The sequence below is a fragment of the Drosophila nasuta genome, chromosome 2L (genome assembly GCF_023558535.2).
Source record: "Drosophila nasuta strain 15112-1781.00 chromosome 2L, ASM2355853v1, whole genome shotgun sequence".
In the NCBI taxonomy this organism is placed as follows: Eukaryota; Metazoa; Arthropoda; class Insecta; order Diptera; family Drosophilidae; genus Drosophila; species Drosophila nasuta.
This window is the reverse complement of record NC_083455.1, coordinates 25547619-25573611: the sequence shown is the minus strand read 5'-3', so window position 1 is coordinate 25573611 and position 25993 is coordinate 25547619. Positions and strand designations below refer to the sequence as shown.

At 40.6% G+C, this 25993-nt stretch overlaps 9 protein-coding genes across 16 annotated transcripts; 4 read left to right on the top strand and 5 right to left on the bottom strand.

Annotated features, from left to right (window-relative positions):
• The first annotated feature begins 256 nt into the window (after positions 1 to 256).
• Positions 257 to 3642, top strand: LOC132798870 (serine/arginine-rich splicing factor 2). Of its 2 annotated transcripts, XR_009633986.1 has the most exons (5): positions 257 to 458; positions 606 to 736; positions 1616 to 2062; positions 2127 to 2227; positions 2843 to 3642. XR_009633986.1 is itself a non-coding variant. In XM_060810872.1 (4 exons), the coding sequence occupies exons 1-3, from the start codon at positions 378 to 380 to the stop codon at positions 2019 to 2021; spliced, it is 618 nt and encodes a 205-aa protein (XP_060666855.1). In that variant the 5' UTR covers positions 257 to 377; the 3' UTR covers positions 2022 to 2062; positions 2127 to 2645. The 2 variants fall into 2 exon arrangements, 1 of the variants encoding a protein (XP_060666855.1); XM_060810872.1 differs by lacking the exon at positions 2843 to 3642 and having other exon boundaries at positions 2127 to 2645.
• Positions 3643 to 3725: 83 nt separating this feature from the next.
• Positions 3726 to 4756, bottom strand: LOC132796371 (uncharacterized). Of its 2 annotated transcripts, none has more exons than XM_060807536.1 (4): positions 4559 to 4756; positions 4284 to 4496; positions 4054 to 4222; positions 3726 to 3991 (listed from the first exon to the last, which is right to left on the bottom strand). In XM_060807536.1, the coding sequence occupies exons 2-4, from the start codon at positions 4289 to 4291 to the stop codon at positions 3797 to 3799; spliced, it is 372 nt and encodes a 123-aa protein (XP_060663519.1). In that variant the 5' UTR covers positions 4292 to 4496; positions 4559 to 4756; the 3' UTR covers positions 3726 to 3796. The 2 variants fall into 2 exon arrangements, with proteins under 2 accessions (XP_060663519.1, XP_060663511.1); XM_060807528.1 differs by having other exon boundaries at positions 3728 to 3991; positions 4054 to 4224; positions 4284 to 4413; positions 4559 to 4749.
• A 924-nt stretch (positions 4757 to 5680) lies between these two features.
• Positions 5681 to 6364, bottom strand: LOC132793502 (uncharacterized). Its single transcript, XM_060803460.1, has 3 exons — positions 6255 to 6364; positions 5980 to 6195; positions 5681 to 5920 (listed from the first exon to the last, which is right to left on the bottom strand). The coding sequence occupies exons 1-3, from the start codon at positions 6312 to 6314 to the stop codon at positions 5696 to 5698; spliced, it is 501 nt and encodes a 166-aa protein (XP_060659443.1). The 5' UTR covers positions 6315 to 6364; the 3' UTR covers positions 5681 to 5695.
• Positions 6365 to 7836: 1472 nt separating this feature from the next.
• LOC132792650 (uncharacterized) lies at positions 7837 to 8763 on the top strand. The gene is made up of 2 exons (XM_060802091.1): positions 7837 to 8377; positions 8439 to 8763. Exons 1-2 carry the CDS (start codon positions 8105 to 8107, stop codon positions 8658 to 8660), a joined length of 495 nt encoding a protein of 164 aa, XP_060658074.1. The 5' UTR covers positions 7837 to 8104; the 3' UTR covers positions 8661 to 8763.
• Positions 8764 to 10925: 2162 nt separating this feature from the next.
• On the bottom strand, positions 10926 to 13637 carry LOC132792631 (tRNA (guanine(26)-N(2))-dimethyltransferase). The gene is made up of 3 exons (XM_060802069.1): positions 13095 to 13637; positions 11935 to 13011; positions 10926 to 11868 (listed from the first exon to the last, which is right to left on the bottom strand). The coding sequence occupies exons 1-3, from the start codon at positions 13598 to 13600 to the stop codon at positions 11700 to 11702; spliced, it is 1752 nt and encodes a 583-aa protein (XP_060658052.1). The 5' UTR covers positions 13601 to 13637; the 3' UTR covers positions 10926 to 11699.
• LOC132792642 (uncharacterized) lies at positions 10942 to 11894 on the top strand. The gene is made up of 2 exons (XM_060802080.1): positions 10942 to 11395; positions 11463 to 11894. The coding sequence occupies exons 1-2, from the start codon at positions 10942 to 10944 to the stop codon at positions 11582 to 11584; spliced, it is 576 nt and encodes a 191-aa protein (XP_060658063.1). The 3' UTR covers positions 11585 to 11894.
• Positions 13638 to 13932: 295 nt separating the features above from the next.
• On the top strand, positions 13933 to 14740 carry LOC132797443 (large ribosomal subunit protein mL62). The gene is made up of 2 exons (XM_060809223.1): positions 13933 to 14178; positions 14240 to 14740. Exons 1-2 carry the CDS (start codon positions 14017 to 14019, stop codon positions 14684 to 14686), a joined length of 609 nt encoding a protein of 202 aa, XP_060665206.1. The 5' UTR covers positions 13933 to 14016; the 3' UTR covers positions 14687 to 14740.
• On the bottom strand, positions 14671 to 16929 carry LOC132797427 (uncharacterized). 2 transcript variants are annotated; one of them, XM_060809204.1, is made up of 4 exons: positions 16255 to 16929; positions 16060 to 16200; positions 15046 to 16003; positions 14671 to 14894 (listed from the first exon to the last, which is right to left on the bottom strand). In XM_060809204.1, the coding sequence occupies exons 1-4, from the start codon at positions 16803 to 16805 to the stop codon at positions 14742 to 14744; spliced, it is 1803 nt and encodes a 600-aa protein (XP_060665187.1). In that variant the 5' UTR covers positions 16806 to 16929; the 3' UTR covers positions 14671 to 14741. The 2 variants fall into 2 exon arrangements, with proteins under 2 accessions (XP_060665187.1, XP_060665195.1); XM_060809212.1 differs by having other exon boundaries at positions 16259 to 16392.
• A 1338-nt stretch (positions 16930 to 18267) lies between these two features.
• LOC132798766 (uncharacterized) lies at positions 18268 to 25369 on the bottom strand. 5 transcript variants are annotated; one of them, XM_060810736.1, is made up of 4 exons: positions 22182 to 22252; positions 20980 to 21103; positions 19243 to 19329; positions 18268 to 19177 (listed from the first exon to the last, which is right to left on the bottom strand). In XM_060810736.1, the coding sequence occupies exons 2-4, from the start codon at positions 21047 to 21049 to the stop codon at positions 18582 to 18584; spliced, it is 753 nt and encodes a 250-aa protein (XP_060666719.1). In that variant the 5' UTR covers positions 21050 to 21103; positions 22182 to 22252; the 3' UTR covers positions 18268 to 18581. The 5 variants fall into 5 exon arrangements, with proteins under 5 accessions (XP_060666719.1, XP_060666718.1, XP_060666717.1 ...); XM_060810735.1 differs by having other exon boundaries at positions 22135 to 22241; XM_060810734.1 differs by having other exon boundaries at positions 22059 to 22238.
• Between the last annotated feature and the right edge of the window lie 624 nt (positions 25370 to 25993).

The following is a 25993-nucleotide window of genomic DNA, read 5'->3' as shown; positions in this document are numbered from 1 at the left end:
TAAAAACAGATAAGGAATTTTTAGAAACAATAATATACAATTGTCATAAGCTGAAACATTTACATATACTTGATTATTTATAAAACGTTTTTAATTTACGTAATTCATTTAGTATTAACAATCTAATCCTTTTTTTTTTGGTTTCAATCGATGGGCCTGCCAACTTTATCTTCATATATCGAATATGTCAAAGTAGTGCAACACAAAAATCAACTCTGCGCCCAATCGAAATGCAGTATTACGGATATTTTTCAATTAACATTGCGGTCCCACTGTTGAGCAGAGCAAGCGCACGTAGCAGGCAGGAACGTAAAAGCAAAAAGGCTTTGCAAAATATTATTAATAATTTAAATAGTGCGTAGAATAAAAACAGAATAATGAGCACCGGTGGCAGTGGCGGTGGTGCAGGTGGAGGAGCTCGTCCTCCGCCACGAATTGATGGAATGGTGTCGCTAAAGGCAAGTACAAAAACAACGCAAAATTAGAAAGTACAGCAACGCGGCAGACAAAATGGCGGCCGGCGATTACTGTCTTTGGTTAGATAACCTTTCACTTATATATGCATGTCTGGTTAATACGTATTTTTCGTATATGTTTCACTATAGGTCGACAATCTCACATATCGCACCACACCTGAGGATTTGCGTCGTGTCTTTGAACGCTGTGGTGAAGTTGGCGATATTTACATACCGCGCGATCGCTACACACGTGAAAGTCGTGGCTTCGCTTTCGTCCGGTGAGCAACATTCGATATATGAATTTATTTCGTTAGGCCACTTGTAGAGGTTATCGAAAATATGAGGTTAGGTTAGACATATTTGCATACTTTGCGTCAATAACAATGCAAACAAATTATTGTGTTCGCATTCCCAGCAATTGTGATGCTAGAGTAAATTGTGTTCCCTTGCAACTGTTGCCTACCAAAACCCTGCTAGCCAACATACTGTGAATACAACAATTAGCTATCTTATTTGCATCTCTACGTTTAATTGAGCATGATTAACTCGATGTTATCAAGCTCGCAAGTAATGATGCCAGATTAAATGTGTTCCTTTGCAACTGTTGCCTACTCTAACTTGTACTAGCCAACCTACTGTGAATACCACATACGTATAGCTATAATCGAGCATTCTCGAATGCGGTATACTGACAACCTCATTTTAGATAGTACATCGAATTCAATCAACATACATATGAAATTGTTGTTAACATAACATAATATTGACATTGTCACATGGTAAGCTGCTTGGTTAACCGAAACATGAAATGTTAGATAGCAGCACTGTTAAACAAGTTTTAACAGTCTTAATAGCAGTCCTTTGCATATTCGATTTCTATTGAGCACAGATCCTTTGTGGATCGTACTTCAATCGAAGATGCCAGATTAAATGTGTTCCTTTGCAACTGTTGCCTACTCTAACTTATACTAGCCAACTTACTGTGAATACTACAATCTTTTACAATAAAAAAAAGGCTCTTATATTAGCATTTTCAAACCTAGAACTCCAAAAAGTAATTTTGAATTACACATCTATCTCTACGCTGATATCCTTTTTGCAATAGCTTTTTTCCAAGTTAATTATTTGCAATAACTTTTTCTCCTACTGCTTCCCAGTTTCTATGACAAGCGCGATGCCGAGGACGCACTGGAGGCCATGGATGGCCGCATGCTGGACGGCAGGGAGTTGCGTGTTCAAATGGCTCGCTATGGACGCCCCTCGTCGCCGACACGTCGCAACAGCAGCAGCAGTCGTCGTGGTGCCGGGCTAGGCGCTGGTGCCGGTGGCGGAGCTGGTGGACGACGCCGTTCACGATCTCGTTCACCGATGCGACGTCGCTCACGCAGTCCACGCCGTCGCTCATCGTATTCACCGCGCTCACGTTCCCGTTCCGCCGGCAGTCGCTCACCCGGACGTCGCAGCAAATTCTCGCGTAGTCCGGTGCGTGGTGACAGTCGCAATGGCATTGGCGGTGGTGGTGGATTAGGAGCAGGTGGCTCGCGTAGTCGCAGCCGTTCCTAAAATGCGCTGAATACGTTCCATAATAATGTAGGTTCGATAAGGTGAGTAGACAACGCCTTGTTATTAATTGTAATCCATTGTTAATGCGATCTATGTTGTTGACAGCCTTGTAATTGACTTGTGGGAATAACGACAACTCCAGGGAAGTGAAGAATTCTTCAAGCGGGCTGCATCTGATCATCTCATGCTGTGTACCAGAACAGCAGGTATACAAAACAAAAAACAACAAATCTTACACACACACACACAGCTACTACTATACTTATATAAACTGAATATTTATAGTACACTATTTTTTAAGTTGGAGACAACCACAAATCAAATTAAGAACAACAAAACAACTAAAATGAGAAAATTTAGTAAAGAGCAGATAGAATAGGAGTTTAGAATTTAGCTCGTTTCTATCTATAATTTTTCCGCTTTATTTTCTAGTTTTGGTTTGCGCTTACTTTTTGTTTAGTTGTCTTCTCAAGACAGAAAAGCGAAGATGGAAGAGGATGTAAGAAAGGAAGATAACGAAAGAATGAGAAGGGAGGGTACTTAGGGAACTACTATATAGCATTTAATTTGGTCGCCATTACCAATTTGTGTAGCACTTCAAAATAAAACTCGAAATCGAAATCACTCTTTGCATCGTTAATAACTAATTAAGGTTGAGGATTCTGTTTAGAAGGGCGGCAAATCTTCTATATATATTTTTTTATTATTCATTTTAGTTTTGATTTTGTGTTGCTCGTTTCTGTTTCGTTTCTATGTGTATCATTTACGATAAACTTTATTAACAAGCTTTCCAACCATTTTACACATTTATATATACGCAGGCAAGTGTGCGGCGGCGGTTGTTGCAGTCCTTGCTGCCGTGTTGCTGTTGCTGTTAATGTAAATGTAAATGTTATGGCTGGCTGTCGCTGTCGCTGTGCGTGGGCGTAGAAGAGAGAGAGAGAGAGGGAGCGAAAAAGTGAGCACGAGAGAGCTGAAGCAAAGAGCAGCGTGTGATTTTCTTAACTCATGTGCATGAGAGAGCGACGTACTCAACTAAAAGAGCAACGACGAACGTCGGTGTCGTGAGCGGAGAGCGAAAATGGTGCTGTTAATGTTATGCTGCTGCTCTTCAGGCTCCCCCGCTCCTGTGCTCTCACTGTTGCTGTAGCTGTTATCGGCGAACTTCAATGCGCTGCTGATGCTGCTGCTGCTGCTTCGATCTTCCCCACTCGCACTCACCCATACGCACGCACCCACACACACAAACACAAATTGCTGCTGTTGAGAAGCTCTATGTGTGTGTCTCGCGTCTGCGTCTGCGTCTCTGCCAACAATTTTCGCTGTGTTATCGGCGTTTCGCTGCTTCACTCCTTGTTCGTATTGGTTGCTGCTGTTCACCGGCGTTGTTCGTGTTTCTTCAACTGCAGTTGCTGTTGCTGTTTCCTGTGCCTACTTTTGACTTTAGCCAAATTTGTAGCTGATGTCCCAACGAGAGAGCCGAGCGACAAAACGACTTGTGGCGATCTCCAAAGCCACAAGCAACAAAACTTTGTCTGTATAAAATCATAATCTTAAAGACGGGCTCTGGGTAAGTCGAAACATTTAACAGTTGCTAACTATTTACGTTTATGTTGCAGCCTAGAAACTAACAAACTGATAAGAACAATAAAGAGTTAAAAAACATTCAAAACACAACTGTTTTATTCATTTAAATTCTCTTACATAAGAATATTACAAAATCGGATTATTTATGCGTTCTCTAACGGTTAGCACATGTTGATTAAACATATAGGTCAGATACCTGTTGAATTCACTAATTTGGCATACAATTTATTCAAGTGTTCAGTTTCCTCAACCGATCGTCTGATTCGCTCGGTATATAGTTTTATCATTCTTTCAAATTTCTCCCTTCTTTTTTGTATGTAATCAGCTATTACATCGTAAGAACGTTGCGCAAAATTTCTCTCCTCAGTTGAGAAATTGGGATTCTAAGAATGGGGCAATTAGACTCTTAGAATGATTTCAAAACTAATATGATAGGCTCACTCACAGTCAGTTTATCTTTTATATCCGATAATTTTGTTTCATCTTCGTCAATCTCCTTCTGATATTTTTCTATTTCTTTTGCTCTCCAGTCATTGTCTTCCTTAATCCTGTCATTTCTTTTATTGTGTGCGTCTATCGCATCTTCCATACTGGCCTTCACTATCGCATCAAGCCTCTTCATATAGGATGAGAGACTTAAAATGATTTCAAAGCTGATTCGTTAAGGACACTCACATCTCCATGACCGTACACAACAAGGATTGCGATGAGCAGCCCAAAAAATATAATTTTCATTTTGATTCGTACAAAGTCGCGTATTTCAAAGCACTGAAGATCTTCCGCTTAATGCCAGACCTTAAATACCCTAAAAATGAACCATACGACCACATTTAAAGCTTATCAATATAGCAACACAAGCCGAGAAATCCACAAGGCTGCCAATGTAATCTACAAGGTTTATGATTTGAATTTCCGAAATTTTTCCATCATGTCTTGTGAATGTTGCAAACCTGCCGACACAATCTTCTGATATCCCTTTAGCCTTTGAGTGGTGAATATCAGCACTTTTGTTATTGACCCCAGACACGTTTTAAACATTAAAAATCAGCATCGACAAATGTCATGGAATAAACACGTGTAAAGAAATGAAAACTTTGGCATGAGAGGCAAAGCTCCTCTACACTCTACACTATCTTAAAAGTTGCCACAGAACAAATTAATTAGCGCCATCTGTGTGTGGCGCTTTGCAACATCGCTTGCAGAATTTTAGCGATACATGCATCTTATGGCAGTGAATGTCAAAGAATGGGAAGATAAGAATGCATCAAAATTTAATGTCCGATTGACAAGCCATCTTTTTATACCCGCTTCCCATAGGGTAGAAGGGTATTATAACTTTGTGCCGGCAGGAAATGTATGTAACAGGTAGAAGAAGGCATCTCCGACCCTATAAAGTATATATATTCTTGATCAGGGTCAACAGCCGAGACGATCTAGCCATGTCACTAGTGCTGTTAATGTTATGCTGCTGCTCTTCAGGCTCCCCCGCTCCTGTGCTCTCACTGTTGCTGTAGCTGTTATCGGCGAACTTCAATGCGCTGCTGATGCTGCTGCTGCTGCTTCGATCTTCCCCACTCGCACTCACACATACACACACGCACGCACTCACACACACAAACACAAATTGCTGCTGTTGAGAAGCTCTATGTGTGTGTCTCGCGTCTGCGTCTGCGTCTCTGCCAACAATTTTCGCTGTGTTATTGGCGTTTCGCTGCTTCACTCCTTGTTCGTATTGGTTGCTGCTGTTCATCGGCGTTGTTCGTGTTTCTTCAAATGCAGTTGCTGTTGCTGTTTCCTGTGCCTACTTTTGACTTTAGCCAAATTTGTAGCTGATGTCCCAACGAGAGAGCCGAGCGACAAAACGACTTGTGGCGATCTCCAAAGCCACAAGCAACAAAACTTTGTCTGTATAAAATCATCACCTTGAGGATGGGCTCTGGGTAAGTCGAAACATTTAACAGTTGCTAACTATTTACATTTGTGTTGCAGCCTAGAAACTAACAAACTGAGAAGAACAATAAAGAGTTAAAGAAGATTCAAAACACAAAGAAATGTTTTATTTATTTAAATTCTCTCAAATAAGAATATTACAAAATCGGGCTATTTATGCGTTCTCTAACGGTTAGCACATGTTGATTAAACAATTTATCCATCTCTTCGTCTTTCTCACGCGACTTTTTAATGTCATCGTCAATTACTTGTATAGCTTTATTACGTTTATCACGGATATCCCTGAGTTTCTGGTCACGTTCAATTAGTACATCGAGAATTCTTTGCATAATACTTTTATACGCAGGTGGTAAATCGGGATTCTACGAATGGAATTAGACTCTTACAATAATGTCAAAACTGATCTATTAACCTCACTCACAGACAGTTGAGCTCTCAAGCTCGATATGTCTTCAGCCCATTTTTCTTCCTCCTTCCGGTTTTCTTCTATTTCCTTAGCACTCTCAACTTGGGCGTCATCAAGTTTTTTCGCAGAGGCATCACTTGCTGCCTTTGCGTCTATCGCACTCTGTAACAAATGCGCATTCAAGTCTCCAAACGTACTTATTGCCGGCACATGGGTTGGCTCATTGGAATTCTATGTATAGGATGAGAGACTTAAAATGATTTCAAAGATGATTCATTAAGGACACTCACATCTCCATGACCGAACACAACAAGGACTGCGATAAGCAGCCCAAAAAATATAATTTTCATTTTGATTCGTACAAAGTCACGTATTTCAAAGCACTGAAGATCTTCCGCTTAATGCCAGAACTTAAATACCCTAAAAATGAACCAAATGACGACATTTGAGGCTTATCAATATAGCGACACAAGCCGAGAAATCCGCAAGGCTACCAATGTAATCTACAAGGCTTTTGATTTGAATTTCCGGTTCTTTTCCATCATGTGTTGTGATGTTACAGACCTATCAACACAATCTTTTGATACCCCTTTACCCTTTGAGTGGTGAGTATCAGCACTTTTGTTATTGACCTCACGTTTCCAACAACAACAAGTAAGAAAGCTACAGTCGAGTGTGCTCGACTGTGAGATACCCGCTATCCATTTTGAATAAAGGCAAAATATTGCGGTATCATTTTCAAAATATACCAAAAATACTTAAAAAAATACTACAAATATACCAAATGGTATGTGGTATATCGATATAGTACACCATTCAAAATATACCATAAACCGCACAATGTGCCAGATTGTCGGCCAAAGCAACTCAGACCCCTAGTAACTAGGCGTTTTTGCCCATACAAAAGTATTTCTTTAATAACTTCCACAATTTTTATCTGATCGCAACCAAATTTTTAGGAATCATAACTACTATAATATTTATTGTATATACCAAAATTCTCTAGCTTTAAAATTAGGCTTGTTATTCGATTTTTTTTGATTTGGGGGGGCGGAAGTGGGCGTGGCAAAAATTTGAAACAAACTTGATCTGCGTGCAAACATAACAAATGCTGTCGAAAAAAAATTAAAGCTCTATCTCGTATAGTCTCTGAGATCCAGTGTTTCATACGGACGGACGGACAGACACACAGACGAAAAGACGGACATGGGTAGATCGTCTCGGCTGTTGACGCTGATCAAGAATATATATTCTTTATAGGGTCGGAGATGCCTCCTTCTACCTGTCACATACATTTCCTGCCGGCACAAAGTTATAATACCCTTCTACCCTATGGGAAGCGGGTATAAAAAGATGGCTTGTCAATCGGACATTAAATTTTGATGCATTCTTATCTTCCCATTCTTTGACATTCACTGCCATAAGATGCATCTATCGCTAAAAATCTGCAAGCGATGTTGCAAAGCGCCACACACAGATGGCGCTAATTAATTTGTTCTGTGACAACTCTGTCATCCACCTATTGCCCATATGCTGGCAACACCAAACGATCAGCTGCCAACAGAAAAGGATTAGTTGGGCAACCCATAAATCTAACGCAGCTAACTTCATGGCGAAGCGACTTGAATTTGTGCTTTCAATTTCATCAGACATATACATACGTTTATAATAATCAATAAAGTTAAGCTAAAATACAACGGCGTTTCCATTAAATCTCCCACACTAATGAAGACGCCAAAGTTCTGTGGCAACTTTTAAGATAGTGTGGAGTGTAGAGGAGCTTTGCCTCCCATGCCAAAGTTTTCATTTCTTTACACGTGTTTATTCCATGACGTTTGTCGATGCTGTTTTTAATGTTTAAAACGTGTCTGAGGTCAATAACAAAAGTGCTGATATTCACCACTCAAAGGGTAAAGGAGTATCAGAAGATTGTGTCGGCAGGTCTGCAACATCACAACACATGATGGAAAAGAACCGGAAATTCAAATCAAAAGCCTTGTAGATTACATTGGTAGCCTTGTGGATTTCTCGGCTTGTGTCGCTATATTGATAAGCTTTAAATGTGGTCGTATGGTTAATTTTTTGGGTATTTAAGTTCTGGCATTAAGCGGAAGATCTTCAGTGCTTTGTGCGAATAAAAATGAAAATTATATTTTTGGGGCTGCTCATCGCAATCCTTGTTGTGTACGGCCATGGAGATGTGGGTGTCCTTAACGAAGCAACCAATATGCCGACTATGAAACTCCTTATAAAGGGATTGGAGAGCTGTATGCAAAATGCGATATATGTAATGTCTGGAAATTATACCAATGAAAAGGAAGATAATGAGAGGAAAGCTAAAGAAATAGAACTATATCGGAATGATATTGACAGAACTAATAAATCATTATCGACTATAAAAACTCATATGACAGTGAGTGCACCTATCAAATCGGCTTTGAAATCATTCTAACAGTCTAATTCCCCATTCGTAGCATCCCATTTTCTCAACTGAGGAGAGGAGTCTTTTGCAAAGATTTCACGATATTGCAACAGAATTATTCCGAAATGCAACGAAGTGGACCGAAAAACGTATAGAGGAATTAAACGAGGAAATCAGACGATCGCGTGAGGCATTTGAACAGAGGAATATATTGCTTGCCCAATATGCGAATTCAACACGTCAATTGATCGATAGCTACCCGCAGTATGCCTAAAAATTGCCGGATTTTTGTGTGCTCAGCTTATTATTGCAACATATACTTCTGGGCGAGAATTTAAATAAATAAAACATTTCTTAGTGTTTTGAATGTTCTTTAACTCTTTATTGATCTTATCAGTTTGTTAGTTTCTAGGCTGCAACATAAATGTAAATAGTTAGCAACTGTTAAATGTATCGACTTACCCAGAGCCCATCTTCATGGTGATGATTTTATACAGACAAAGTTTTGTTCCTTGTGGCTTTGGAGATCGCCACAAGTCGTTTTGTCGCTCGGCTCTCTCGTTGGGACATCAGCTACAAATTTGGCTAAAGTCAAAAGTAGGCACAGGAAACAGCAACAGCAACTGCAGTTGAAGAAACACGAACAACGCCGGTGAACAGCAGCAACCAATACGAACAAGGAGTGAAGCAGCGAAACGCCAATAACACAGCGAAAATTGTTGGCAGAGACGCAGACGCAGACGCGAGCCACACACATAGAGCTTCTCAACAGCAGCAATTTGTGTTTGTGTGTGTGGGTGCGTGCGTATGTGTGAGTGCGAGTGGGGAAGATCGAAGCAGCAGCAGCAGCATCAGCAGCGCATTGAAGTTCGCCGATAACAGCTACAGCAACAGTGAGAGCACAGGAGCGGGGGAGCCTGAAGAGCAGCAGCATAACATTAACAGCACTAGTGACATGGCTAGATCGTCTCGGCTGTTGACCCTGATCAAGAATATATATACTTTGTAGGGTCGGAGATGCCTCCTTCTACCTGTTACATACATTTCCTGTCGGCACAAAGTTATAATACCCTTCTACCCTATGCGTAGCGGGTATAAAAACAGCATCCACAAATGTCATGGAATAAACACATGAACAGAAATCAAATAGCTCTTAGGGACTTTGGTTCCTTCTCCTTCTAACTACCTTAAAAGCTGATTAGGGCAGGGGGAATTCGATATTGCATCACGCAACGTTTCCAACACTACAGCAAACGAAGAAAAACAACAAAAAATTTGCTAGGAATTCATTTTATTTATTTAAATTCTCGCCTAGAAGTACACAATAATCAATGAAATCTTCTTTGAGCAGAATTATTAAGCTGAGCCGCACACAAAAATCCGGCAATTTTTAGGCATACTGCGGGTAGCTATTGATCAAGTGACGTGTTGAATTCATATATTGGGCAAGCAATATATTCCTCTGTTCAAATGCCTCACGCGATTGACTGATTTCTTTGTTTAATGTCTCTATACGTTTTTCGTTCCACTGCTTTCCATTTCGAATTGCTTCAGTTGTTATATCTAGAAATATTTGGAAAGCACTCCTCACCTCAGTTGATAAATTGGAATCCTACGAATGGGGAATTAGACTTTTAGAATGATTTCAAAGGCGATTTGATAGGCACACTCACTGTCAGTTCATTTCTTATAACCGATAATTTTTGATCACCTTCGACAACCTCCTTCCGATATTTTTCTATTTTTTTAGCTTTCATCTCATTAACTTCGTTTTCCTCGTTAATAGCTTTAGTCTGTTCGTTCATCCCAAGTTTTATAATCTCCTTCAATGTGTGTATAAACCATTCCATATCCGACCTATCGGCTGGTTCGTTGGAATCCTATGAATAGGATGAGAGACTTAAAATGATTTCAAAGCTGATTCGTTAAGGACACTCACATCTCCATGACCGTACACAACAAGAACTGCGATGAGCAGCCCCAAAAATATAATTTTCATTTTGATTCGCACAAAATCACGTATTTCAAAGAACTGCAAATCTTCCGCTTATGGGGAAGAACTTAAATACCTAAAGAGCCATACGTCATTTGCGGATTATCAAAATAGCGACACAAGACGAGATTATCGTTGCTTTTATTACTTTTACTTTTCGAGCTATTTCCTGCACTCTGGATGCTGATAAAGAATATATATATTTTATGAGGTCTGTTCTATACTAGTTGGGACTTCCTTCTGATACCCTTTAACCTTTGAGTGGTGAATATCAGCCCTTTTGTTATTGACCCAAAAAACGTTTCAAACATTAAAAACAGCATCGATAAATGTCATGGAATAAACACATGTAAAGAAATCAAAATTTTGGCATGAGAGGCAAAGCTCCTCCACACTACCTTAGAAGCTGACTAGGGCGGGGGGAATTCGATATTAGACTGTTATTTATGTTGACTACACGGCGTTTCCAACACTACAGCAAACAAACAAAAATAAAGAGTAGCAAGAAATTTGTTAGGAATTCATTTTTGTTGTTGAAAAGTTCAATATAAATTCTCTTGAGATGACGTATCGAAATCAAATAGCCAAGAATGACTCCTACGAACCAGATCTGCGCATGGAGGGCACCTACATCTGCCGCATGCCGCAGCCTCCGCCACCAGCGAATCCATCGGACAACTGGCATGGCCATCTGAAGCCGCACGAGCGTTTGTTCTACCATCAGACGATGAGCTCGGTGCGCTATAGCAAGCGATTCAGGGGCAATGTGAATATACCAAAGGATTCACTGGATCTGCAGTTGCAAGCTCGCTACGATCACGGAAGGGAAACGTTTCCCGACAAGATCGATGTGCTGATGCAGCGAGACACGTGTCCGGCCATGATGAGCTGGTCGGCACCCCACGGACAGCGCGAAGTGGGCGCTGTGAGCAAACTGAATCTGTTTCGGGTGCTGCGCAATACGCGTGTGGTGCGCGTTAAAATGGAGGATGCTCTGGGTCATCCATTGAGCATAGGTAAGCGACACAAAAATCCCATAAATAATATTAAAGGATTGTGAGACTTATCTTACTCTGCCTGTAGGTGGCATCAAGGAGAAGATTCATCCGTCCAGTGTGAAGCTGATCTGCAGCGGCGTCCACACTCAGCTGGTCAACAATGGTTTCTCTCGCCAGACATCCGATGGCAACTTCTTCCGCTATTAGCACAAACATGATTCATAAACCACACCAGACAGTTGATTTTGTTGTTTTCAATTGTAACGTAATTATTTGGGACAAATTGCAAATACAAATTGACAGAGCGACGATATGAAGCTGGTCACGCAGTCGTCGGCGACAGCTTCGCTTTCTTGCTGGACAGCAATTCATCCTTTGGCGGAGGCGATGCCTCCTCGTCTGCAGCAGCTGCTGTCGTCTGCTGGGCCGCTTTGTGTCGTTGTTTTTTGTTCTGGTTACGATAACTCTTCGGCAGCTTGTTCTCACCAATCCTAGAAGATAGTTGAATGTTATCAAATGGAGTAGAAAGTCGATAATTGTATTCCCTAGTTACTTACATGATGGTGGCCCTCGTGCCTGGTCCCCAGTGTGGCGCTGGATTCTCCTGGAATCGCGATAAGGCATTTTTGCGACTACTAGGATTGGCAGCCGCATGCAGCTGATCGAACTCGTAATCCTGGCTGCAAGGTTTCGCTAAGATCGCAGCTAAAGGCGTGCCTGGTATCTTGCGATCCTCGCGCACCGGATGCCGTTTGCTCCAACAACGCAGGAGATCCCAGAGCACCGCCGGAGGGGCATCTGTCTTCAGTGAGTTTTTGCTGGCATGCGAATAGGAGACACGATAGCCAGCGTGTAGCAGAGCTGAGCGCATCTTGAGCATGGGCACAATCTCAAGCTTGAGCACACAGCACAGTTTGTCGGGCGTGTAGTACAAGGGAATGTCTGGCAGCTCCTCTTGGACAACCGACAACACACCAACAATACGACGTTGTGTGCCCAGCTCCTTCAGTGGCGTTGTCTGCACCGCCTCCAGCAGTTGCTCAACAAACTGCATGTTGTGAATGGGCGCTGACCAAATGGGACCGCCCAGATGATGGCGATGATTGCAGTGCTCGCACAGTGTGTTCACCGCTGGTCCCGTTGGTATGCCAAACTTGACCAGATGCGGCTGCTCAGCAGATTTAGCGCGCACTGTGCCCAGTGGCTGAAGTGTGAAGGTTTCACAGCCGGTGCACTGATATATCCACGATTGTTTACTCATGCTGTACTTGCACTGAGCCTGGCCAGCGTATACGCGCACAAAGATGCGCACATAAAAGTCCGCCGAGATGCTGAGCAGCGGCTCAATGTATTTGCCATGACGATTCGCATGCGATTCGATGCAGTGCAGCAGTATCCGCAGTGCCATCTCGTGACAACACTTCATCCGCAACGGCACCGATCCGTACTTCACATAACAAGCTTCGGGTGCATTGCCAGCCAGCACCGCCATGTCGGTGGCTGTAACTAGCAGCAATCCGCCATCGGCTATGCATTGCATGGCGCCGTCGAGGAAGCGATTTGGACAGCCATAAGGATCCAGATCGACGGCATCGAAGCGCTTCTCCGGTGCAGTTGAAGTGTACATAAGCGTCCTGCAATGTTAGTATATTAGAACACTGGAATTTTCGACCTTTCACACATAAATCCACTCCTGAAGCATTCGCCTGCAACTTACATGGCATCCGCATGACTTGTCTCAATTAAATGCTCCACTCCGTTGTGGCGCACATTGGTGTTGATGGACTCCACAGCTTGGCGCGACAAATCGTTGGCAATGATCTGCCTGACGCCAGCTATCTCCTGAGCATATCGTATGCTACGCAAACCCGTTGCCGCCAATGCTTCCAAAATACGCATGCCATCGTCATATTTGGTGCCAGCAACATAATTGTTGTTGGCTGGTGACGTTGCCTCTGTCGGTGTTGGCGTCAGCTGCTCGCCATTCTCCTGTTGCTTCAGCTTGCTGCGCTGCTGCTGCTTCAGCAACTTTTCAGCACGCTCTTTAGCCAGACGTTGGAAATGCACATTTAGCACTGCAATGCTCAGATCTCGATTGAACTCTTGCACCGGATTGTAGAAGACATTTCCACCAGATATAATGTTCGCATTACGTTCAGTTATAATGTTGGGATTGGGATTTGCCGGCAGCGTCTCCTCGAGTTTCACTTCGTCCACCTCCATTTCGTGGTTTGTTTTCACAACACGTTTTAATGCAAAGTGGCCGCAAGAGCTATACCAAATTAACTATTTTACGGCACAAAATATACCACAAACATAATTAACAGCTGATTGCACTGCACTTAGGTGTTTGTCTAATTATTTTTTCGGTACTTAATAATTCCACTTATTAATAATTGTTCATTCATTTTAATAATTCTCTATCAGCTGTTTAAGCACTGTAATAAACTATATTTAAATAAAATCAAGTATTTTCGCAAGTGCAAAGGTATATACCAAACAAAAAAAAAAAGGTGGAGGCAGGTCACAAATTAGGATAGTTGGCAACGCGGTGCGCAATCAGCTGTTTGTAGTTGTCGTAACAGGCCGCCGCTGTTAGTTCGTTTCAATTGCATTTCGTTTAATTTGTTTTAATAAATATGAATAAAATAACGCGTGCTTTCATTAGTGTACTACGGCAGAACAACAGTGGCTACAGCAGCGCCACTTTGCTGGGCCGCCAGCTGTCCTACCAAAGCGACTTGTCGCTCGACAAAATCTATCCCAATGCTCGACTACAGCTTTACACGCCGCCGCCTCCAGTGAGTAAAAAACATTAAATTCTTTAATTTATACTACTTACTAACGCATCTCTTACTGCAGCCCGGCAGCGGTGACAAATTCAATGGCTACATACCCATGGATAAGCTAGAAATCAGTTACAGTCGCAGCTCGGGTCCCGGTGGACAGCACGTGAACACAGTGAACACCAAAGTGGACATACGCTTCAAGCTAGCTGAAGCAGAATGGATTCCAACGAAAACGCGCGAGAAGCTGCTCCAGGTGCTGGCCAATAAGCTCAACAAGGAGGGCTACTATTTCATTAAAAGCGATTTAACGCGCTCCCAGCAAATGAATTTGGCCGATGCGCTTGAGAAGCTGCGCACCGTGATTCGTGCCCAAGAGGTGGAACCCGTCGCACCCAGTGAAGAGACGATTGAGAAGCTGCGCCGACGTCAAGAAAAGGCAGCACGGCAGCGTCTACAACTGAAGCGAGATCGCTCTCAGGTCAAAGCCGATCGTCGTGCGCCAAGTGGAGTTGATTTTTAGTTTCTATTTGCAAAAATTTGTTACATAAAGCTTTGGTTCAGTGAACAACTTAAACTCAAGTGTCCTCTTGTTGTTTTTGTAACGGCTGCTCTTCTATGGCCGGTGTCACCGTAAATCGTGGCACAGGCAAATTTATCACAGTCTCCGGCACAAGATGTTCTCTGTGATTCCGAATCCGATGCGAGGGCATGCTGGCGAAGCGGGGTCGCTGGAAGTATAAAGAATAAACAAGATTTGGGAGTTATTATTAGGTCGATCTTTGCAATCAAGAGAGATCGAAGAGTGTATAGAGTTGCGAAGCATATTTAGAGACTTAAGATTAACTATTGGATTTGATCTGCTTCATTTTCTCGTCTTACCGTATCCTGAATGTCTCCGGCACGTGTGTGACGTCGTGCTATGCCATTAGGACGTCGCGTCTCTTCCGGTATGGACAACGACTGCGTGTAGAGCTCCTCCAGGCGATGAATGGTGGCCACATCGGCCACTGGCAACTGGCTTGAGAAACTGTGGCGAATGCTGCGTGGCGACCAAGTGTGTTGATACGCCGACTCATCCAAGTGCCGCAGAAAGGCCTCGTTGATGACTTGAGTGTCGTCCTTGGTGAGACTGGCCAGCATCTCATCAATGATGGCTGCATCGCTGCGGGGCACCTTGATGTCACGCGTCCAGAACTGACGATTGCTGCGTCCAATCACTGGAGCAATCTGTTTCACCTTCAACACCAGAATGCCCATCACATAGATGCACAGAATGTTGGAGAGTGTCAAGCACATGCTAATGCTGCCCAAGACAGCCAACTCGGTGGCCTGATTCTTGGAGTAGTGTCGCGACTTGACCACATCCTTGTACAGCGAATCGTCGTTCTCGAAGATCTTGTAGATGCAGGCGACAGCCCAAAGCAGTCCCGAGTTGACAGCTGGTGGCAGCAGTGAGGCAGAGATCGCCACGCCCACCAGCGAACCAATATTGCCACCCAAAATGCCAATGGCAGCCGCTGCACCCGATGGAATGGCGGTAAAGATGCCCACAACCAGAGAATGAAGATCGCAGCGAGACAACATCTCCGTTGTGAGTCCTTCGCCAATGCCGTATTTCTTGTCCGTCGTGCAGACGACCAGGCCAAAGAGGAAACCCACCAGCGTGGCCATCAGGATGCCAATGATTTCGTTGCGCATGCCCAGACGACGCAACGAACGCTCCTCGATCACAGTGCCAAAGATGGAGGCTATAATTGGACCCATCAAGGGTGAGATGAGCATGCTGCTGGCCAGAAAGATGGTGCTGTTCTCCACGAGGCCAAAGGAGGCGAGAATGCTGTACATAGAGGAAGAATTATTTGTGTAGCTGGCTAGGATTTGTAATCTTCTTACGCCGCCGAAATGAGCAGTATGCAAAAGTCAAAGGTGATGGTCGCATCCTGGCGCACATCTCGCACTATTTGCGCCACATTGAGACGTGAGCGCACTGAGTTCATGAAGCGATTCCAGGTGCCATGCGGATGGTTATTGTTACTAGAAGAGTTGATTGGTTAGTTTGGATAATAATAAAACCCTTAAAGAACTTACTCACTGCTGGCTGAATCAGTGGGTTTACTTTCTGACTGCTGTCTACTATCTGTAGACGACTTGGAGGCGATGCAGTTCATCACTGACACCGTGGAACCCTCACGATCTCCGATACCCCACTGCTGCAGTGCATCGTACAGACTCTCGTAAATCTCGTTGAACTCCAAGGTGAAGGTGATCTGATAGGCGTTCGAATCTAGGCTGCGCATCCACACAGCATTCGATATTTGGAATTTACGCAGTAGCTGGCGCAGCACGTGCTCCATAGCGGTGTCCAGTGGCATGGTGGCAAGTTCCTCGGTCTGTGACGATGCCCCATCTGTCAGCTGTGTTGCACATGCAGCTGGTTGCAGTGACTCGGCATGCGATGACAACGTGCTCCTCAAAGTCGAAGTTGTCGTTGTTGTTCTTGATGTTGTCGTTGTTGTTGTTGTTGTTGTTGCTGTGCCATCTTCTTCGTTCAACTGTCGTCTGTAGCTTTCCTTTAGTCGCTGTTCCTCCTGAGCAGTTGGAATTGTTATTGTAAAGAGCACAGCGGGCGCATCGGACATTGTTGCTATTTATTTTACACAAAAACACACAAAAGTTACATAAATTACACAAACTGCACAATAAAACAATGCAAATAAACAACGTCCGACAACTGCAATAATCTGTTTCATACTGGAAAATGCAAAATTCTTGCGCGCGTTCTTCTCTGATTTGACTGATAACGGTTCTTCTCCTAAGCTCTGTTAACTAACAGAGCAGCAGCACTACAGTGTTATGCAGCCCACACACGTCACAATTAGAATGACATTTGTCACTTTCTTGCTGCAATTGGAAAACATTACATAAGTAAGAATAAATATAAATTAATACAAATAAAATAAATAAATAAACAATAAAAATATATACAAATGAATGTTCCATTTAAATAAATTTATTATTTGTGCTTCTTACTTTTGCAGTAAATATGAACATGGGTGCCACTTTTCGTATATTTATTACTAAACTTGTGCTCGATTTGTTTATTGGTACATTAATACATTTTGTCTGTCTAATGTAGATACATATGTGTTTTTACAACATTCTTAATTGAATTGACATTGTTCAGATTAAACATGTGTAAGTTATCATAAAAATGCCCAATAAAGTCAACTACAAATATAATGCACTTTCACAGGTATCTAATCTTAAAGGTGAGGAAGGCGAATTAAAGTGCATTCGCTTATATTGCGAAGATTTTTATAATAAAGCTATTAAGTTACTCATCTCATTATTTGATAAAAACAAATTACATATTTATTCTATTATAAATAGAGCATTTGTATTGGAAATGATACATTTTTCTTTTGCTTTTTACTAACATAGAAGCAAAATCGTTGCAGTCTGCAGCTATGTTATTTAAACGGAAATCGTAAAAACTGCAATGGCTTCTGTAAAGTTAACAGTGTAAGTAAAAGTGCGCGCTAAGTTGCCAGCAAAAAATTGTGCACAAAAGAAAATTGCTAAATTCGTATAAAAATGTGTGTTCTTTAAAGTCTAAAGTGTTGTGAAGATAAAATGATAGCTCTTAGCTACAAAGTGCCTTAATTGTTGTGCTAAAGTGGTTTTTTTTTGTTTTATTTGTTCAGTGAAAATATTTTGTGCGCGGCGTTCGACGCCAGCAAATTTTGGCGGCGCACAACGCTTAAGTGTCTCAACTGCAATGGCTATTACCTTGCGTGCCTGCATTAGCAGCTTATGCCCTTCATAAAGTGAGTACATTAAATTGATTTCATGTTAGTAAACCTTTTTATTATAAACCACCTATTTTGCTAAAATTCCGCCATTGAAAATCATGTAACGGCATTTTTCAATGCGATGCAGCTTGATGCAAGGGATAATACCAAAAAATTTAGTTTAGTACTTTTCAGTATTTTATACCGGTTACGGTCTTACAGTGTTATGAGTTCGTGTAATCCGTTACGTTTTCATGTAACTGGCATCGCTGGGGCTGATAATAAAATAGCAATTTGTTTTATCGTAAAAATGTTTATTTTCAAATGACTTTACTATGTACGTATTTTCGCTATTGACACATTAATGTTGCCTTATGCCTTATATAATTGTTACTACTAAAAACTGGATAGCTTCAAAAGCCAATTGGAATTACATATTTACAAATATAGAGTTCAGCTTAAAGAGAGATAAGGGAAATATTGTACACCTCTGTACCTCGCTTAATGGCGTAAACTTGGTCTAAAAAGTGGAGTAAACCGAATTTTTAATAAAAATATGTGCATCTGCCATGTCGCTAAGCGAGATATGGGTGTATGTGAATGTGAATACTTCTAAAATACAACCTAAGCCTCTAGACTGACGTTCATCAGATCCTTGGTAATGTCAGCACTGCTTTTCTTCGGACTAATAACGCCCAATGCATTGGAGTCCTGTGCTAAAACAGGCGGTGCCAATTTGAATCCACTGGGGACACCCAAGCTTAGAGATGCGCCCGTTGATGAGGGCGCCTCACTTGTTGTTGTTGTTGTTGTTGTTATTGTGGATGCTTCGTTGGCTGTGCTGGCCATCTTGTAGAGCTGTTGTAGCTGCTGCAGTGCATCCGTTGGCATCTGAGGTCTTACAGGCAACGTGGCAGCTTCTGTTTGCTTGATCCTAGGCTTGGACTTAGCTGCCTGGGCTTTCTCCTGCGGCTTCATGCCATTCGACCAGGTCTCCAGCCAGCTGGCCGCATTGCGTTCCGTTGAGGTCGCCAAAAGCTGCTGTTGTCGCAGATGTTGACGTTGTTCCTGGGCGCTCACTTGACGCTTGTTAAAGGATTGATCGTATTTGCTGGGATCACCCAGTGGACGGGTCTCCTTCTGTGGTCCCAGCTCGAGTAGCACTTGGAAATCCGCATGTTCGCCCAGCCGAAAGCCAAAGCCGAAACGTGAATCGGTGCCTATCGAACATAGAGAGGAATTCATTATTCAGTTGATGGGAGGCCAAAAGTTAATACAGACTCACCTTTCTTGATGGTGGGAATATTTGAGTAGACCAGCGAGAGCACCGACGGCAGCTGCTCCGGCACAATGAAGCCATCGGCATTTTGTGCTGCAAAGACAAATTCAATTTACATTAATCATTAGCGCAAAAACATCACTTGAGACTTTCAATTTAGGCCTCTTTGTTATTGCTGTTTGTATTACGCAACAAGCATGTTTTATGGCCTGACTTTTTTTTTATGACTGGCTGTCATTTTGTGACGAATTGCTAAGCGGATAAGCTCAGATATTATCCAGCCATAAAACTTGGCTTAGAGACGGACAGAAGGTCACACCTACTCATGAGTTGAAGTTGAGTTGAGTTGAAGAGTTTGGTTAATGTCTCCAAACACAGGTGTTTATACTTGACTTGAGCTATAATTTGAAATTTAATTGGTGCCAGAATCTGAGCACTTAATCATATAGTTGACATATTAAATAATGGTCCGAATTGGTTAGAAATTGAATCGTTTATATTGTATTATTTTTGTATTCTAATATTTGCTCGAAATATCAATTATTTTTCTGTAGCTGACTCAGCAATAAATTTTTTAAATTATTAGGAATTTTTTTTTTGATTTGTTATATCTGTTTCCTGATTTCAAAATTATCTTGATCGAAACTTCAGTTATTAGTTTGAAGGCATTAATTTTTTGATAGCCATTATTTTTTGCCTTACAAACTTTAATGTTGTTACTTTTTATTGTCTATTTGTTTCTTACTTTAATATACCACAAAAATACTAAAACATACCAACATTTAGTATATTTATGTATTACTACATTCAAAATATACTATAGAGTCCTAAATATACCAGATTGTAAGCCAAAGCAACAAAGCAAAGTTTTCCCCATACAAAAGTTTTTCTTAAATATATTTTACATTTGTTATCTGATCGCAGCCAAACTTTCAGGATTCATAAAGACTTTTATTATTATTTTATGTATTATAGGTATAATAAAGTTATATTTAAAATTGTATCTATTCTCTATCTAGTTGAATTAACTATTACAATACTTTTAAAATACATTAAGTTAAAGTAGAATGTTTTCGATCTCAATTACATAGTTCAGTATTAAGTACCATGATAAATTTGTAGCCATTAATTCTAAGTAAATGTTCAAGGTAAAAGCCGCACACAACTTTGGCTATCGTTAAAAATGAAACTGAAAACTGACCTAGGCAACTTTTGTAGTTACGATCATTCCAAACTTCCACCTATGATGTGTATTATGTAATTCCATAAAAAAGTGTTTGCTACACTTGAAGTGCACTTTGTGCTCCCATTCTAAAGTGTGCTTAAAAGGCCGAACAAATATGAGAAATAAAACGCAAACTAATAACAATAAACAAAGAGTAGCTAACAATCAAATCAAGTCGAGTTGAGTTGAATCGCAGCTGCGAATGAGGCAAGAGAGGAGAGGAGAGGAGATGTGGCGACCTTGACACAAAGACCGGCAACAAGTTGAGAGACTCAACAAGCGCGCTTTGGTGGCCCGGCTTGTTGGGGCTTCACCTGGTCTAACGTGGTCTAGTTTGGGCCACAGAGCAAAGTCTAGAGTACGACAATTTGGAGCCAATCAAGTGGCGTTTTTTTTTTATTCGTTTAAGTTTCGTGTGTTTGTCGTTAAACCGGTTATTGCACCACTTAAATATTCACTTGAAATTCGATTTAGATTTTTGGTAATAGTTGCTGTTGTTGTTTTTGTCGTCTACTTACAATGATAGAGTAGGCAAAGTAGCAGCCAAAGCAGGCTAACAGTGCCCGGCAATTGTTTTGGCCAAAACATGATCAGCAGCTGAAGAATTTGTTGTATTTGTTGCTTGCATTTAGCTCATGAAATCTACCGAATAAAAAACACATTGAGAAACATCGATTACAACATTATTACACACACACACACACACTGATATCATGTTGAGTTGGTGTTAATTTTGTTTTGTGTGCAGAATTTGCCACATTTTGCAATAATTTCAAGCTGGTTTTTTTTATTTTGTATTTTGGGTTTCATTGCGGTTGCTGCGTCATATGAAAAAGTATTTCAAATATGCCCAAGCGACGCGATATGCAAACTGACTTTGGCTCGAATAAAAAGCGTCAACAAAAAACGAAAACAGAAAATCAAAAAAATAAAAATAACAGACAGCGGACAGCAAAAAACAGAAAAAAAAACGGTTTGGAAATCACTCTCACTTTTGTTCAATGTGCCTTTGGTGTTGTTGTTGTTGCTAGCTGTTTTTTTTTGTTGTTAAGGTTTTGCCAGCAGACGTCAATGAGCTCAACGTTTTGACTGTGTATGTGTGTGTGTGTGTGTGCTGATGTTGTATTTAGTTTATAATATATATTTTTAAACTTTTTGTGGTTTTTCATTTAAATTTTGAAGCGTTCAAATTTTTGTTATGCGGCCTTGTCGCTTGATTGCTTTATGCTCGATTTTATTGCCGCTGCTGCTGTTTCGGCATATTTGTTATTGTTGCTATTGTTGTTGTTGCTTTTTACGCACTGTATTTTGATTTCATAAAATCAAATTGTTGCTAATCAAGAGCACAAACAACGCGCGTTCCGAATTTGTAAAAATGAAAGCGAAACTGCAGTTAAACAAAAATTTAAGCGAGCTCCCCCAGTTAGTCGACATTTTTTGTTCACTCCAACTTGGACAATTGTTTACTCGTATTTTGTTATTGTATCTGCATTTCTGTTTTGGGCCACAAATATATATATTTTTTGCACTAGCCACATACAAATGGCATAATTACTCAACTGTCGCTGTCTGTCAGATTTTGTGTTACGTTTCGTACATTTTTCAAATGGTTTTTCAAATAAATATTTTCGTTTTTGGTTTTGGTTTCTTCGGTTTGTGTTTTTTATGCGCACATTTTTTGTTTTGTTGTTGTGTGTTGTTTGTGGGTTTTAACAACAACCTGCGCGTTTCGCGTCTGCGCCGCAACTGAAATGGAGAGTGAACGAAGCGAACATTGGACTTGCAACACGCTAAAGTCGTTGGCTAGCAGCTATAAACTGAAGCTCCGGCTTGAAATAACTTTTGGGTGGAGTACAGAGCACATTATCATCACGTTCACGTAACTTTGTTGTTATTGTTGAGTGAGCGTCACTCGCTCTCTCTCTCTCTCTCTCTTTCTGGGTTTGCTCTCTCTTTCGTTGGAGACCGGCTCTTGCTCCATTAACTCCCTCTCGAGTTAATTGACTGACCAGCAAGCTGTTGACTTCGGCTCTGCCTTTTGGCACATTTCTGCAATTGCACACTCGCATCTTACGTGTGTGTGTGTGTGTGTGTGTGTGTGTGGAAGGTGTGCGCTGCCTCATGTGAAAGGTTGCCACTGTCCTCATTTCTCGGAAATTGCAACGCCAAAACTTTTCCCTAATTGAATCATCCCAAAACTGTTGCAACTTCAACTTCAACTTCAACTTAACTGATTATCGACTCAATTTTGAAACGAAAGTATTGCATGACCTTAAATTTCACTCTCATTTTTATGCTACGTTGACCATTTAATTTTATGCAAATATATTTGTGACCTAATACAGATTTTTTGCTTTAGTTGTCTCTTTAATTCTATTCAATGGCTTCTTTTATCTACAATCTATACATTTCAGAATGATTTATCTGCTTATAGTCTTAAATATTCGCATCGACCTTTTGCTGCTCAGTTCAAGTTCATTAAACATTCACAGGCGTTGATTTATCATCAGCATATGGAATTGGCTACCGTGACTAACCAACTAACCAGTGAAGCTCAAACTAACTATTTGCATAACCAAATCGTTTGGCTAATAGACAAAAACCTTTGACGCCCACCTAAATAAATGGGCTCTGACATTAAGCAAGACTTTTAGGTGCTGACTAAACTCTTTGACTCGAAACCTTTTGCTTAATTACCCAAGCGAAGACTTGACGTAATATTATATTTACACACACACACATACGTTTATATGGAATAATATTTGGTTAGAGAATTGCTGTGGTGATTGGAGCGCAGCAAATGGGTAAAGTGAAGTGCATTGGCAGCTGCAGGCGGGATGAAGTGCAAATTGTTTGCTTAAAGTGTGGCTGTAATTAGCACCGATTGCTTGAGTAGTCTTTCATTGTTTATTTTGGCTGCGTGAGTATTTACAATTTTACTATCTGGCAATCAATGCTGCGCACATGAATGGAAAGTTGTATAGCGCTCTGCTAAATTTTATATCAAATAACAATTAATCAGCAAAATAGTTGAAATGAGTGCGAGTACGAATATTTATTTTACACACCGAAATTTGCAATAAATTTCGATGGCTCCTCTAAAAATTGCGTGCTTTTCCTCATGCAAAAAAGTGTTGCATACTTTTAAGCTGCGACTGAAAGTCAGCTTAATTGGTGCCTGCTGTAAGCTGAGCTTTAATCTAACAAACTTGGCTTTAAAATGTTGCATACTTTCGAGTGCTAGTATATTAAATACGTATACGCATTTTGTAAAACAGATTTAGCTTAAACAGTTTTATTCATTTTTATTGCTAATCTATGCTTTGACTAATCTAAACATATTTTAACAATTTTAGGTACTATATTTTCAATACTTTAAAAATTTGGATGAAGTTAAGCAGCGCTCTAAGATTGTATGAAACCTTACTGCTATACACGGTTAAAAGACTTTTTTATATCGTTCTTTACTTACTTAATGATTTATTTCTTATGCTAGTTAAACACCTCAGTTGTTGTAGGCGTCGCTTCCGTTGCTTCACTCGCCATTTTGTACAGCTTCTGCAGCTGGTTAACTACTTTCGGTTTCATTTGTGGTTTCTCCGGAAACTTTTCCATTCCAGATTGTTGAAACATTCGCAGTCGATCAAGTTGATTCTTGCTATTTGTTGTTTGTCGCTTTTTGGTCAATACGCCAAGTGGACGTGTTTCAAACTGAGGTCCCAGCTCCAGTTGCAGCTGGAAGTCGGCATGTTTGCCAAAGCGCCAACCAACACCAAAGCGTGTATCAATGCCTATAAGAAAGTGAAAAATTAATTTAGTAAACTGTTAATTTACTTTCTTAAACTCACCTTTCTTTATTTTGGGAATGAATCCATAAGAGTAGGAAAGTCCAGAAGCCACTTCCTCAGGCACTATGAGACCTCTGACATTTTGTGCTGTAATGGCAAATTAAATTTGTGTTTAATATACATAATTTTTAATTAAAATCAGGCTTGAACTTAGTCTATCTATTCCACATTATATAATTGATTCAAATGCCAGTTTATAGTATTAATAAACAATGGGAATCGGAGTTGCGAATAATAAATAAAAAGAGAGATGCGAGATAGCGACCTTGACACAAAGACTGGCAAATAACTTGAAACTAACACAAACTGCGGCATCCAGACTTGACCTGCTCTTAGGTATTAGGTCTAGTCTAAAGTAGGTTTGTGTCGTCAAAACTGGTTATTACGTGAGTTGGCATAACGTGTGACAAAATCTTTCACTACACATTTTCATATTGATTTTGGCAATTGTTGTTCACTTACAATGCATCACACAAAGAAGCAGTGACAGGATAAAGACTCTGAGACACATGATTAGCCACTGAAGAATTAACTAAACAGATTCGACGACAACACACTCGATTACCACGATCGATTAACAATTGTTTTCATTATTTTTGAGTCCGTCTCGTTTGGAGATTGAGCTGAACTGAGCTCAGTTGTTTCCCAGATTTGTTGACTTGAATAAATGTTATACAAGATTTTATCGGAATCTCTTTGTGGGCCAAGTTTGTCAGTCACTTATTTAGCACAGGTCACGTACAACTCACAAATTTACTTAATGCAAAGCCAGTTCGAATCGCAGTCTTACTTTTAGAGTCTTTTAAAATGCTTGTGGCGTTAACAACCGCCGCGATTCGCGTCTGCGTCGCAACTGAAAAGGATTTGAGGTACGCACCAGAGACTCATTTGAGGATTTATACTGCTGTTATTGGCCAAACTTGATTTCATCATTTGACTAATGGATAGAAACTTCTGACGCCTATCGTCGTAAAATGGGCTCAGCAATAAAACACAGCCACTTGGCTAAAATATTCGTTTAAAGAAAACCTTTTTAGGAAAACAAAAACTAATGTCATTGAGTACTCTCGCTTTTAACTAAAGGTTGTAGTATGTAATGTAATGGCCCGCAATAAATGGTTGTAGCTGAAGTGCATTGGCAGCTGCTGCTGCATTGCAAACTATTTGTAAAAAGTGTGTTCATAATTAGTATTCACTGTTTGTTTTTGTATTTGTATGCTAACACTTGTTGAAATGTTTGCAATTTAACTGTCAAATCAGAGGTGCAAGTTATGACAGGTATTTGCTAATGAGTGGAAAGTCATAGGTAATAATTTAACGACTTCTGTTAACGAAGTGTGTTTGCAAAATTAGTGTTGCATACTTACCGGCGGCGGCTCAAATTTGTTTGATAGGAGCGCACATATAAAAAACATTGCATACTTTTGAGCGCATGCATTATCATTTCTCTACTACTCAATTGTATAAGACACAACAGCATCAGTTTGATTTTAAACAATCGATTTGTATTTTATTGTTCTTATGCGTTGACTAAATTTATAATAACAAATTATTGCACTAAAATGTAAATAATTCCCACATAGAGACATTCATAATCAATGAAATGAAAATGTAGCAAGAAACCAATTTGTTTTTTTTTTTTGTAATATTTAATACATATTTTGTATATTTATAAATTAATATA

Coding starts and splice junctions, on each gene's coding strand:
- LOC132798870 (XM_060810872.1), top strand. CDS start 378: ATGAGCACCGGTGGCAGTGGCGGTGGTGCAGGTGGAGGAGCTCGTCCT. Junction 459..605: donor ATGGAATGGTGTCGCTAAAG/GCAAGTACAAAA, acceptor GTTTCACTATAG/GTCGACAATCTCACATATCG. Junction 737..1,615: donor CGTGGCTTCGCTTTCGTCCG/GTGAGCAACATT, acceptor ACTGCTTCCCAG/TTTCTATGACAAGCGCGATG.
- LOC132796371 (XM_060807528.1), bottom strand. CDS start 4,343: ATGAAAATTATATTTTTTGGGCTGCTCATCGCAATCCTTGTTGTGTAC. Junction 4,225..4,283: donor TTGTGTACGGTCATGGAGAT/GTGAGTGTCCTT, acceptor TCCTATATGAAG/AGGCTTGATGCGATAGTGAA. Junction 3,992..4,053: donor ATATAAAAGATAAACTGACT/GTGAGTGAGCCT, acceptor CCCCATTCTTAG/AATCCCAATTTCTCAACTGA.
- LOC132793502 (XM_060803460.1), bottom strand. CDS start 6,314: ATGAAAATTATATTTTTTGGGCTGCTTATCGCAGTCCTTGTTGTGTTC. Junction 6,196..6,254: donor TTGTGTTCGGTCATGGAGAT/GTGAGTGTCCTT, acceptor TCCTATACATAG/AATTCCAATGAGCCAACCCA. Junction 5,921..5,979: donor GCTTGAGAGCTCAACTGTCT/GTGAGTGAGGTT, acceptor TTCCATTCGTAG/AATCCCGATTTACCACCTGC.
- LOC132792650 (XM_060802091.1), top strand. CDS start 8,105: ATGAAAATTATATTTTTGGGGCTGCTCATCGCAATCCTTGTTGTGTAC. Junction 8,378..8,438: donor CTATAAAAACTCATATGACA/GTGAGTGCACCT, acceptor CCCCATTCGTAG/CATCCCATTTTCTCAACTGA.
- LOC132792642 (XM_060802080.1), top strand. CDS start 10,942: ATGACGTATCGAAATCAAATAGCCAAGAATGACTCCTACGAACCAGAT. Junction 11,396..11,462: donor GGGTCATCCATTGAGCATAG/GTAAGCGACACA, acceptor CTCTGCCTGTAG/GTGGCATCAAGGAGAAGATT.
- LOC132792631 (XM_060802069.1), bottom strand. CDS start 13,600: ATGGAGGTGGACGAAGTGAAACTCGAGGAGACGCTGCCGGCAAATCCC. Junction 13,012..13,094: donor ACAAGTCATGCGGATGCCAT/GTAAGTTGCAGG, acceptor CTAACATTGCAG/GACGCTTATGTACACTTCAA. Junction 11,869..11,934: donor GGCACGAGGGCCACCATCAT/GTAAGTAACTAG, acceptor ACTATCTTCTAG/GATTGGTGAGAACAAGCTGC.
- LOC132797443 (XM_060809223.1), top strand. CDS start 14,017: ATGAATAAAATAACGCGTGCTTTCATTAGTGTACTACGGCAGAACAAC. Junction 14,179..14,239: donor TTTACACGCCGCCGCCTCCA/GTGAGTAAAAAA, acceptor CTCTTACTGCAG/CCCGGCAGCGGTGACAAATT.
- LOC132797427 (XM_060809204.1), bottom strand. CDS start 16,805: ATGTCCGATGCGCCCGCTGTGCTCTTTACAATAACAATTCCAACTGCT. Junction 16,201..16,254: donor ACTGATTCAGCCAGCAGTGA/GTAAGTTCTTTA, acceptor CAACTCTTCTAG/TAACAATAACCATCCGCATG. Junction 16,004..16,059: donor ATACTGCTCATTTCGGCGGC/GTAAGAAGATTA, acceptor CTCTATGTACAG/CATTCTCGCCTCCTTTGGCC.
- LOC132798766 (XM_060810736.1), bottom strand. CDS start 21,049: ATGTTTTGGCCAAAACAATTGCCGGGCACTGTTAGCCTGCTTTGGCTG. Junction 19,330..20,979: donor ACTTTGCCTACTCTATCATT/GTAAGTAGACGA, acceptor TTGTCTTTGCAG/CACAAAATGCCGATGGCTTC. Junction 19,178..19,242: donor TATTCCCACCATCAAGAAAG/GTGAGTCTGTAT, acceptor TATGTTCGATAG/GCACCGATTCACGTTTCGGC.